Source organism: Pleurodeles waltl, chromosome 8 (genome assembly GCF_031143425.1).
Source record: "Pleurodeles waltl isolate 20211129_DDA chromosome 8, aPleWal1.hap1.20221129, whole genome shotgun sequence".
Taxonomy (NCBI): Eukaryota; Metazoa; Chordata; class Amphibia; order Caudata; family Salamandridae; genus Pleurodeles; species Pleurodeles waltl.
In genome coordinates, this window is record NC_090447.1 from 118,351,935 (window position 1) to 118,363,993 (window position 12,059).

At 45.5% G+C, this 12,059-nt stretch overlaps 1 protein-coding gene across 9 annotated transcripts in view; it reads left to right on the forward strand.

Annotated features, from left to right (window-relative positions):
* Positions 1-12,059, forward strand: part of EMSY (EMSY transcriptional repressor, BRCA2 interacting) — a 230,558-nt gene that overhangs the window by 99,014 nt on the left and 119,485 nt on the right. For all 9 annotated transcript variants that reach the window (XM_069203886.1, XM_069203892.1, XM_069203885.1 and 6 more), the window contains exon 12: positions 7,507-7,646. In XM_069203886.1, coding sequence (XP_069059987.1) covers positions 7,507-7,646 — 140 coding nt within the window. The remainder of the gene's footprint in view (positions 1-7,506; positions 7,647-12,059) is intronic.

Here is a 12,059-nt window from a genome sequence, read left to right on the forward strand (position 1 = left end):
TATCAGCCTCAGAGGAAAATAAGCCTCAGGAAATTGGGCCCTACCAGACAGCGCTCTTGGGTCCAGTGTACCCTCTAGGGAAGATCTGTGCCAGGGCAGAGGACCTCTCCCACTATTGAAGGCCTGAAACAGCAAGCTGCTGATCAGGAAAAGGGAGATTTAAGTGGCTCCCACAGGACCTATTGGGAGGAGGGACTCCTTTTCACTGAGGCCATAGACCCAAACCTGGTGCCACTAAGAGAATGATAGTGCCTCAGCAGTTCAGAGAAATTCTCACATTGGCCCATGACCTCCCCCTAACTAGGTATCTTGGCCAAGCAGAGTTAGTTGGTGAGCCACTTCTGCTGGCCAGATATGTTCCAGAAAGTGAAAGAGTTTTGTAATGCCTGTGTCACCTGTCAAGCCGGTGGCAAGACAGGTGACCAACCAACCAAAGGGCCCCTTATTTCCACTACTAGTGGTTGGAGCCCTTTTGAGAGGGTAGGGATTGCCAAAGTTGATCCTCTAGACCCTCCACCAGCATCAAGAAACCTATTTATACTGGTTGTAGGGCATTATGTAACCAGGTATGCGAAGGCAATTCCCCTGAGGACTTCTACTGCACCTGCTAGTAGCTAGGGCCCTCATTGGTATCTTTACCAGATTGGGCTTTCCAAAAGATATTGTCAGACAGAGGTACAAACTTCATGTCTGGCTACCTGAAAGATATGTGGGCGGAATGTGGTGTGACCTATAAGTTCACTACCCTATACCACCCACAAACCAATGGCCTTGTTGAAAGATTCAACAAGAGATTGAAAGGTATGATTGGTGGACTTCCTGAAAAACTCAGCAGATTGGCTGTCTTACTTCCATGAATGATTTTTGTGTGCAGGGAAGTGCCGCAGAAGGGAGTAGGCTTTTCCTCCTTTGACCTTCTGTGTGAGTATCCTTTGAGGAGACCGCTTTGTCTTGCCAAGGAGAGAGATAGGAGAGACCTCTCAGAGAACCTAAACAGGATATTGTGGACCAAGTGCTTGGCTTTCGCTCTCGAATAGCTGAGTACATGGAAAAAGCATCCAAAAACCTTAAGGTCAGCCAAGAGCTCCACAAGCTCTGTTTGACCAAAAGGCTGCACTGGTTGAGTTTCAACCAAGGCAAAAGGTTTGGGGTTTGGAGCTTGTGGCTCATAGGGCCCTCCAGGACAGATGGAGTGGACCCTACCCTATCCCAGATCGAAAGGGGGAAGTCACTTACCTGGTGGACTTTGGCTCTTGCCGTAATCTCTAAAGCATGGGTACTTGCAGACATTTTCCCAGGGGCCACAAGTTTGGTCTGTGGTGTGACTGAAGGCCGGATTGATGCCACCACGTTAGCAGTCAAAGATGGGGAGGCTTTGGTGAAGGGTTATGACAGTCCAGTGGGTGTACAGGGCAGCAAAGCATACGCATATAGTGGCTGATTTGCACAATGTGAAACCATATAACCTGTGATTAATCCTAGTTTCCCCACTTTACCAAATTGTGTGATCCTAGGCAATTCTTCTATTTCACTTTCTCCCCATTTTCTTAATTATCGTATTTAATAGGTCCTCACAACGCATGACATCAGGATGTGTGCTGTACAAACCCTTCTCCTGTGTTTTATTTAACTATAATGATGTACATGTATAATAGGAAACTAGGTCACCCAAAAAGTGCACATAACAACTGGCTTGCTTCTGTTATAAGGGTGGGTGAAAGAATAAATGTTTCTGAATTTATATTTGAAAACTATCACTTTAAAAAATACTTATCAATGCTCTGATATAATCTGATGTACTACGATGAAATGGTTGTGTGTGTGAATGAAATACACTTTTTGAAGTTTTAAGAGACCTTATTGTATTTTTACACTTTTGCTGCAAGATGTAGTTAAGAATTATGGTGTTTCTACAGTTAAGCAGTGCAAGACAAACTAGTTACTTAATTTCTTTATCTTCAATTAACTTTTAAATGAAGGACTGCATGTTTATTTACCATTTTTTTATGTTAGTGCTGGGTTGAGGAAACAGCAGCCCAGTGCTGCTGCTGCTGCCCTGAGAGCCACATGTAAAGGTGAGGAGGGCCGCACTTTGAGTATCACTGCTCTAAAGGGTTATCCATGTCAGTAGCCTTAAACCCTGTCATGACAGAGCTGACCATGCTCATCGTCACTGATGAGGGATAGGAAGCTGAGAGTGAACCAAGATCACCGGAGTCAGGTGAGTACTTTCTGAGTTATGGATTTTTAGACTTTTTAAAAGTAGGAACAGCTTCTTGCATTTTTCAGAAAGCTGAAATGTAATGCTATTGAGGAAAACAAGGATGGCAAATCAGGTAGACTACAGCGACTTACAGACCAATCTCCTGGACTTAAGGTGAGTTAGGGGCAAGGTCAAAAGCCACACAAACAGGTCACCTCGGGGAAACTCTGGGACGTTCTGATGCAGAGGTGTGTTATGTCATTGGGTGTCGCATTCAAGTCAATAGGGATCGGTCCAGTTGCAAAATTGCTGCAGAGATGGACAGCCCTGGGGAACCCCGAGGTGGCTCAACCCTTGAGGTCCTTGGGTACGTGGAGACGCTGTCAGTCCACTCCTCCTCTGGCTGTAGGGCACGGGTGCAGGAGTGTATTCTGGGGTCTTGTCTTGTACTGGAGTTCCTTGTGGTTGCAGGGGAGCCTGCAGAAACAGTATGCAGGCGTGGACTGGGGGGGGGGGGGGTTGGAGGGGAGGTGTCCAGTCTTACCAAGCCAACAAGTGGACTCTGGTATCACGAGATGGGGAGACCTGGGGACACCCTTGTTTCTCTTCTACTATGTCTGGGGTGAACGGGTACAGAGGTGTCCTTGGGCATCGGGTCTTTGTCTTCTGGTTACTTACATTTGCAGGGTGGGTTTGGAGAAACAGTCTGCAGATGCCATTGTGAAGTCTACAGTGGGAGAGCACAGGGTGGGCTTCTTTTCTGGAGGGCCTGGGGACCACACTGACACCGCTGGCCCCACTTCAACACGGGCCGGGAGGCTTGGGTGCAGTGGTGATGTCCAGTGTCAGGTTTCTGGTGGTCCTGGTCCTCTCGGGTCCTTCTTGGGTGCCTGTGGATGCAGGGGAGCAGTTTCTCTACTCCAGGGGAGTTCCTCCTGGCAATTGACAAAACACTAGAAGCTCTCCCTGTTTCTTGGAGGTTGCAGCAGCAGGACAGGTCAGTTGCTCCTTGAGGTTTGTGTGCAGCAGGCAAGCCAGCAGGTTTGGTGCCAAGTCAGTCATGCTCCTCTGTTCTCGAGTTCATCAGGCTTCTTGTCCACTCCTTCTTTTGGGTCCAGCGAAGATCTGAGGATGTGGTATCAAGGGGTCCCCTAAATACCCAATTTCGAAGATGTAAAGGGGAGTGAAGGATAGTAGCCAATGGGCTACGTGCTCTTGGGGTCACTACACTCCCTAGATGACCAGTTCCTGTGAGGAGTGGGCATCACCCTGTCCAGAGATCCTAAATTCCACCATACACAAGATGACGGAATTTCCTAAATAGTGTCCACTTCAGACTTGTCACTCTAAGAGTGTTCCCAGTTTGGAAGAGTTACATGCCTCTTGCATTGGTAATTTTCCCACCTTTCCTGGTGCCTCATGGACCCTGGGGCAGGGGTGTTGGCATCTTCCTCTGAGGAAGGCCAGATCTGGATACAAAGGCGGTGGGCTTCTTAGAAGCTCCTGCCTTGGAATGCAGGTCGTCCTGTGGGAAGGGGTGGGTATTACCTCATCCCAGACAAACTTTTGTTTCTGACCTTGCAAGAATGGAGGCTCTCACCCTGGGAGGTCAGATTCTTGTCTGTTGGTGGCAGGCTGTCCAGAACCGGTCAGTGAGCTCACTAGCAGTTTGTAGGTTTTTCAGGGGGGTACCTCTAAGGTGCCCTCTGGGTGCATGTATTAATAAGTCCATCACTGGAATCAGTGAGGGTTTATCAATACAAGATGTCATTGGTAAATGCTTTGTTTGTCCCGCCTTGAGGCTGTTTTGTTACACCTCGCAGACTGACCCTGTAACATGGATAATTGCTATTGCATATATACTTTAGTGTGGGGAACCAAGTTTTTCTTTTGTCTCTCCCCTTTGCGCTCAATGGCGCTTTGAAATTTCTTACAGCGCGAACTTGATTGGTGGTATTGGAGCACTTTGCATGACTATCAGTTACATCACATAGTTTTTGTCTCTCCCTTTAGCACTGCTTGCCAGTCTTTCTTTTGTCTCTCCCCTTCACGCTCCATGGCTGTCTTTTGTCTCTCCCTTTGACGCTCCATGGCGGCGGGACAACCAAAATGCTTCGGGTTGTTTTTATTATTATTTTCTCCCCCACTGATCAACCCTTCCCCTAGCAATCCTGAAGCCCGCCAAGAGACCTCCCGGTCTCACAGACCTGCAGGCTGAAGACAAGTGAGCGGCAGCAACGCCTTCCACTACGACTGCAGAAGGCTTCTGCACCCGCTCCCCATCAGACAACATGGCACTCAGGTACTGTGTAAACCTTACAGCAGTGAAAACGTTTTTCACTTGCACACTGAGGGCGCGGAGACCTTGCCCCCCTTCCCCTTTTCGCTTACTACCATGTTTAATTTAAGCACTGACCCTAAATGTTTGTGAATGCCCACAAACGTTTCTGTCAAATTCCAACTCTCTCTCATGCCCTGGCACCTCTCACTGCCACCTCTCATGCCCAATTCCTACATTCTACATTTGTTTTCTCATGCCACTGCCATGTTGCCTTGCCTACTCCCTCCCTTCCCCTCAGCCAGATGCCAAAGGCAGCTGCCCACAACCCATTATAAGCGTTTCTGGTACGTCTTTTGATGAATGCCATGCATATCACTCCTCCCCCTTTGCCCCTGTACTACATGTGCCACCTTTTAGGCAATCTTAGTGGCACAAAGCTCAATCTGCCCCTTTATTGCTATAAAATCACTGACAAACCCTACAGTTCACCTGTATTCCGGCATTGATGCCACACACAATGATGCAGACCATAGGCATTGGAACATTTTAGCCCATTCAGAGAGATTTTCAACACCTGTCTGTGACTGGAGACCACTTCTGACAAAGTTACCAACTGGCCTCACCCATCTCAAACAGTGAGCTGCCACGAGAATTTACTGGAATTGAAATAGCAGATATGGTCTGATGGAAATTGCAATTAAAAGTTCAGGAAAACTCTTTGGTCAACACCTGGAGACTTCTCAAAGCTCAAACTATGTAAATGTTGACTCCTTCCTGTTCGCCTGGCTGCTTCCAATCAGTGTAACGTCACCTTTGTCCCTGCTGCACCCATTGATATTTGATGCTGATAAGATCTGTGTCTGGCAACCTTTTTGAGCACTCATTGTCACTACTTATGAAGGGCTTATTCAGCAAACGGGAAAGGTCTATTGCTCCTTAAATGGCAGGTGAAACTTAGCTGCATTGTTTTATCAACTATGGAAGACTGATAATCAGAGCCAGCCCTGCACAGATCAAAACCTCGAAGGTGGTCCTCCACCCCTTGTCTTGTTTTCAGCTGCGCCACTCCTGCCGAGATGCTGTTCAGAGCATGTTTTACATACATATACCTGTCTGATTGATAACTATGTTGACTAGTGGCACATGCTGACACAAACGCGCTATAAATATGTGTGATCATCAGTGTACACACAACAGGGGGTCCTATATGGACAAAGTTCTCCAGCCCTGGTTATAAATGGGGCTCCTTTTTTTTTTTTTTTTCTTTTTTTTTTTTTTTTCTCTTTTTTAAAGCATTTCCGTCTGTATTTATCCATATTTTTTTTTTTGCAATCTTATTGGTATTAATCCTTTTTGGGAATTGTATTACCCAGCCAGCAACTCTGATAGTGGGGTGGTAAAAGTGGTGTTCTATTCGAATTATCATGGCATATTAAAATTAGGATGCTAAATGGCAACATTTAAGTTTTTTGCTGCAGATGGAGGAAGACAGTAAAGGGAAGTGCTTTAGTTATATGCAGGGCCACTGGAATTATGAGGCAGGGTTGACCAATTTATGTCACAAGAAAAGTCCAGTTAACAATTTACAGCATCAGTAGCCCTACCTCAAGCAAATGCGAGATCTATTGCATTGTAAATGCTTGCTTTTCAGCATGCAGCTGTTTCTTTGTGGTGTCTGTGCCCAAAGGCTGCAAGCTAAAGGGGGGGGGGGTTCTTTATTTTTTTGAAGTTTCATTTAACACAAACTCGATCGGAGCAATGTTTTACATGAGTACCACTTATGTATGAGTTTAGCAGTTGAATAATATACAAATGAGCGCATTTTAAACAGAAAAAACACAGAAATCGTCAAGGCATCTCTCCTGGCACAGCAAGAGCGAGCCAATACTACAATATTCACTGCACTTGGGAAAATAACCTCTCCCGCTATTCAGTGTCTTCAAGCTCTCTCATGGCTCGAACTTTTGTTTTACAGCTGGGAGTAGTTTGTGTTTTAAGGGCCTTGTATGTAATATTATCATAGTAGGCCTGCTGAGTCTGAAAATGTGTAATGCACTGCTTCCTCTAGGAGCTAAATATATGGTTGCACTGCATTACATTCTGCCATTCTGTTTTCATGTAGTTATGCTCTTTAGGGGCTGACTGTATGTTTACATGACCATGTTTCTTATCAATACTATTTTTATTGTGGTGCACTCTAGGGGCTGTTCTGAGCTTTACAGTCTAATGCCAAGTGTTTGAAGGAAAGCACAAACAGAAAGTTTATTTCTGATAAAGGTTTTTATTGGATTTAAACGATGATTGTATATGTTTTATTGATCTCTCCTTATTGCGGTTATGACCATGATTCATGCCAACTTAACATCCTTATGTTATGAATGTTTGAACACTCTTGATATGTTTGGGTGACCCTTCTAAGGGGTCACCAGTGGTTGCACAATGTCAGCTGTTGTATGTTCCTTCTGCCAGTGTAAAGTACTGCTTGGCTAAATACTTATAAGGTCCGAAAAGCGAGACCTATTGGTTATGCCAATGCTTTTTTCCTCTTTCAAAAACACTTGCTTAGCCCATATGCGTCCATCACTGGAAAGGTGGGTAAAGATGGGCACAAGCAAAGGTCACACATTAATATGTCTTTAGAACTGAAATATGATAGATGTGCATGCAACTACTTTAAGTATACCATTAATATAAAATCTGCTTGTGTCTTACTCTATAACAAATTTTGTCTTCATGCCCCTTTCTGCTGCCTTTTATTGTACCATATACTATGATAAGCAAAGTCATGAACTAAGACTCCTTAAAACGTTATGAGTCCCTGGTGAGTGTATGTGTTCTGTAGAAAATTTGTGAAAGTAAAAATGGGAGCCAGGATAAAATCCCAGAGAACTTGTTACAGAAGTTGTTTTGTAAATGTCGGACTAGCTTTCATAATGGAATTTAAGCCCAGCAACTAAAGATTGTATTATCTAATTTAACCAGAGCCCTCTTGTTTTTTTTGTTTTTTTATTTTTGATTAAAGGAACCACAACGAAAATAACAACCATCCCTATGACATCTAAACCGAATGTCATTGTTGTGCAAAAGACGACTGGAAAAGGGACAACTACTTTTCAAGGCATTCAAGGCAAAAATGTTGTAACAACATTGCTAAATGCCGGCGTAAGTACAGTTGTGCATTGAGGATTTTTTAAAATAATGTTTTGTAGGCCCATTGATTCATTGTCTGCTTTGGTTGTCAGTCTTTAAACTGTTCAGTGCAATGCAAAGGGGACTCTAGAATCATCCCTACAATAAGTAGAACTTGATTACCTCATTGAATTGAATTGAAACATTTCCCACCCATACTGTGGATCCATTAAAGATTATTTCACTTAACAATGGGAAACCAATTCTGCATTAAAGAGTATTTATTGACATTCATAAACATTAGAATTGTCCTTCCCTTGCATTGGATCCTAGACCACTTTTAACAACTTATCCATCAAAATGAAAGACCGAATGCATGCATTTTTAAATGCTTACACATATACTACAGTGTGTATCAGGCTACATTTACCAATTTTCAAGTGCTTTCCTTTTAAACATAATGCCCAGGTAACAATAAGTGATACCCAAGACAATCTTGCAGCATTACTTTGCTTCCCTAAAGGCCTTGGGGGGAAAAACTCATTAATTAAGGGGAATACAGCTAGATAGATAGTAGCAATGGTAAACTGAATATAGGATAGTACTACTTTGAGCCAACAGCTTTCCCATCACATCGTGCTGTGTACCTGCAGTTCGTTCAAGGGCCCTGTTTTGTCACCTCGTAAAAAAGGAGCTTCAGTGGCCTTTCCAGGAACCATACCTTTAGCTGCTGGCATATGTAAAGCAGCTACATGGTCTACACCGCACACATTTAGAAAACATTACTGTGTGGATGTGCTGGCCTGTCAACAAGCCAATGTGGGCCAAACAGTTCTATATACAATCTTTCAAACAACTGTAACTCCGACAGAATCTAAAGGCATCTTTATTTATTGTTCCCACTTCCTCAGCCCACCAATGTCACGATCCTCAGTTTGGGAAACCCTGAATTAGAGCATGGAGGAATGATGGACAAGTTTTCTTTTGTGATTCGCGTGGGGTCTGCTTCCCCTCACTAACAGCCTCTGCAACAGTGACACAGAAGGGTCTGCAGTCCATCTAATGACTTACTGGAAGTGACTTCTTGCACAGCTGATGAGATGCACTTCAAGCCACAATTCTGAATTCAGTTCATGTTGGCCGATTGTGGTGTTTGGTTTCTTCCATCTGTCTTTCCAATCAAAGTACTTTTATGAATATATGAGACCACAGACCTTTACTAATTTTAATCCGCTGTCACAACTACAGAAGTATTAAACTGTTGAACTATCAGCCAGTTTAGACATCTTAAGCAGAACAAGATGTTAAACTACTAGTCTTTATCCAAGTCACATTAAGGCTTTAGTTTATGTAGGAAGCTGGCTGTCTATATGGTGCACTAAAAAGAAGTACACCAGAGAGTCCAGTGGATCCCCAATGAGTTTGCAGAGGCAAAAGCAGATAGTAGTAACGCTCTATTTTGTGGTAGTGTAGGCAAGCATAAATGAGACACATTCAAAGAATAAATCCGAGACCAATTAAGAAAAATAACACTTCTTTTTATATATACTTTTAAACCAAGAACGTTTTTAAGCATAAATACATTTCACTTGATAAAATGGACACCGTGCAATTTTTGAGTTCTTCAATGTTAATCTATGGGAGGAAAACAAAATCAGCTAACAAGTTGAGTAACACGACTTACAGGACCAATCTCCTGGGTTAAGGTGAGTAGTGGTCAAGGTCCTTGGCAGCACCCACAGCACACCTTCAGCTGCACGGGGGCGACTGGGTGCAGGGTACCAAGTAGCGTTGGGTACCCAATGTGTTCCTAGGGAGCAGGGTCACTGTGAAAAGAGGCTGCAGGCTAGGACTGGGCGTCCTGTTTGGGTAAGCCACAAAGTGGTCTCAGGTCTTTCGATGCTTGAGAACTTAGGGACACCAGTGGTCTTCTGTCCTTGGTTTGGGCCATCCTGGTGCAGAGGGTTCTTGGGGCATTTGGTGCCTGTCACCAGTCACGGTGGGACGGGGGCCCACAGGACAAGCTGCAGGCATGGATTGGGGGACTAGTCTGGGTGAACCAACAAGTGGGCTCAAGTCTCAAGAGCCTGGGGGGTGCGGTGACACCAGTGGTTCTCTTCTTCTCGGTCTGGGATGTCTGGGTGCAGAGATGCAGTGGACGGTCGGTTACCATCACCGGAGGGGGTCGCAGTGGAGTGGGACCCACAGAACAGGCTGCAGTTGTGGACGATGGGATCAGTCCAGGTGAACTAACAAGTGGGTTCAAGTCTCACGAGCCTGGGGGACGCAGTGACAACAATGGTTCTCATCTTCTAGGTCAAGGTGCAGTGGGTCGTCGAGTTTACTGTCACCTGAGGCGGTTGTGGTTGAGGGGGACCTGCACAAAGAGGCTGCAGGCATCAGTGTGAAGGTTTCAGTGGGGAAATCCACAATGGACTTTGCTTCTGGAGAGACTGTGACCAGGTTGGCACCCTCTGCCCACTTTGACACGGGCAGAGAGACTTGGGTGCAGTGGTGCTTGTCCGGTGATGGTTTTGGCAACCCGGAGTCCTTTTCAGCAGTTCTTTGGAGCCTATAAGAATGCAGGTGAGCAGCTTCGCTACTCAACAGGAGTCCCTTGTGCTGGGGTGAAGGCTGGCAATCTCCCCAGGATTTTGGAAGCTTCAGCAGCTGGAGAACAAGGCATCTTTCTCGCAATTGTCAAAGCCCACTGGCAGAGTTGGCGCTGAGTCTGTCACGGATCTTCTGTTCTTGCCTTTTGCATTTCTTGAGTGTCCTCCTTCATGTCAGCAGGTATCTGAGTTCTGGAGTTCAGGGGTGCCACCTAAATACTCAATTTAGGGGTGTTAGAGGGAGTGCTAGGTGGTAACCAATGGATTGCCCACCTTTAGGGTGACTACACCCTTATAACCTGGACCCTAACGGCTTCCTTCCAAACCAAGATGGAGGAATTTAAAAAGTGTTTTTCACTTCAGCTCGTCCGCCTTAGGGGTGGGACTGGCATGAAGTGGGCACACCTCCTAATATGCCTTATTTTCCCGCTTGTCTTGCCGCCAAATGTGGTGTCAGGACAGGGTGGTTGGTCATTTTCGCCATTTGGAGAGTCATGGGTCGCATTACAAAGGCGGCTAGGCCTTTGAAGCTTCCCGTCTGGTAATGTCCATCCTGCCTGGAGGAGGTGTCAACACCCCTGCCAAGTGCAGGCTCTTGTCTCTGGGCCCCGAGAGCACTGGCTCTCACCTTAGGGGGTCAGACACATGGCTAAGGTGGCTGCATTGGTCAGGACCAGTCAGTTAACACACTAGTAGCTGGTAGGTTTTCAGGGGGCACCTCTAAGTTGCCCTCTGGATGCATGTATTGGTAAGTCCAACACTGGCATCAGTGTGGGTTCACCAATACGAGATGTTGGACACCAAACATCCCTATCTTCAGTGAAGGCATCATGTAGCTGGGGAACTCATAGTGACAGTGTCCAGCGCATGTTTAAAATGGCTTCCCTGACCACTTACTATGTCTGATAATCAACAAATTCATATCGGGGCATATCTGCTTGCGCAGATATGCCCTCACATGTACAATAATGCACCCTGCCTTAGGGCTGTAAGACTTGCTAAAGTGGTGACTTACATATACCATATGCAGTGTTAGGGGACATGGCACACAGGCATGTGTCATGTTGTGTTTTCAATTTTGGGAGCACCTTCTCACGCAGCCTGCAATGGCAGTCTGCATAAGGTTGGTGCAGGGTCCCTGAGAGTGTCAGAAGTTGTGCTGTAGCTCTGAGGGGCCCTCTTCAGTACCCATGCCCTAGGTACCAGGGGTGCCGATTACTAGGGACTCACAGGGGACTGAAGGGTCTGGTCACTTGGGGATCAAGTGACCAGGTGTCTAGTTTTAGGGAAGTCACACTGGCACTGGGGACCTGGTTAGCAGGAACCTAGTGCACTTCAGTCAAAGTTGCATCTAAAAACAGCGAAGAAGTGGGGGTGTACTGCAACCAGAACCCAGCTTCCTAATCTTTATATCTGAGTTGGCACTAATCTTTTCAGTTTTCTTTTCAAAAGCAATTTTTGCATTGTTTTCGTAGCATCTGTACGCCTGCTCTACATACTCCAATCATTGAGTGTTGTCCTGGACATTTGTAACTTGTTTTTTTCAAATAAAATTTATCAATCAGGAGGCGCAATATTTACTAGCCTCTGACCCAAAGATTAAGCCTAACCCTTGTGCACAGAATGCACTTCAAGAACAGAAAGCTTAATGTCCGAGCCAGGGTATCATTCTTGAGGGAGTCTGGCATAGTGTCCTGAGTGGAGCCACAAAAAGCATAATCGTTTAGGATAAGCACCTCCAGCCAGTAAACCCTAGACTTGAGAGGTTAACTCAGTGCCTAGGAAAGCCCTGTCCAAGTTCATCTAGAATCAGCTTCCTGCTGCCCTGCCTCCT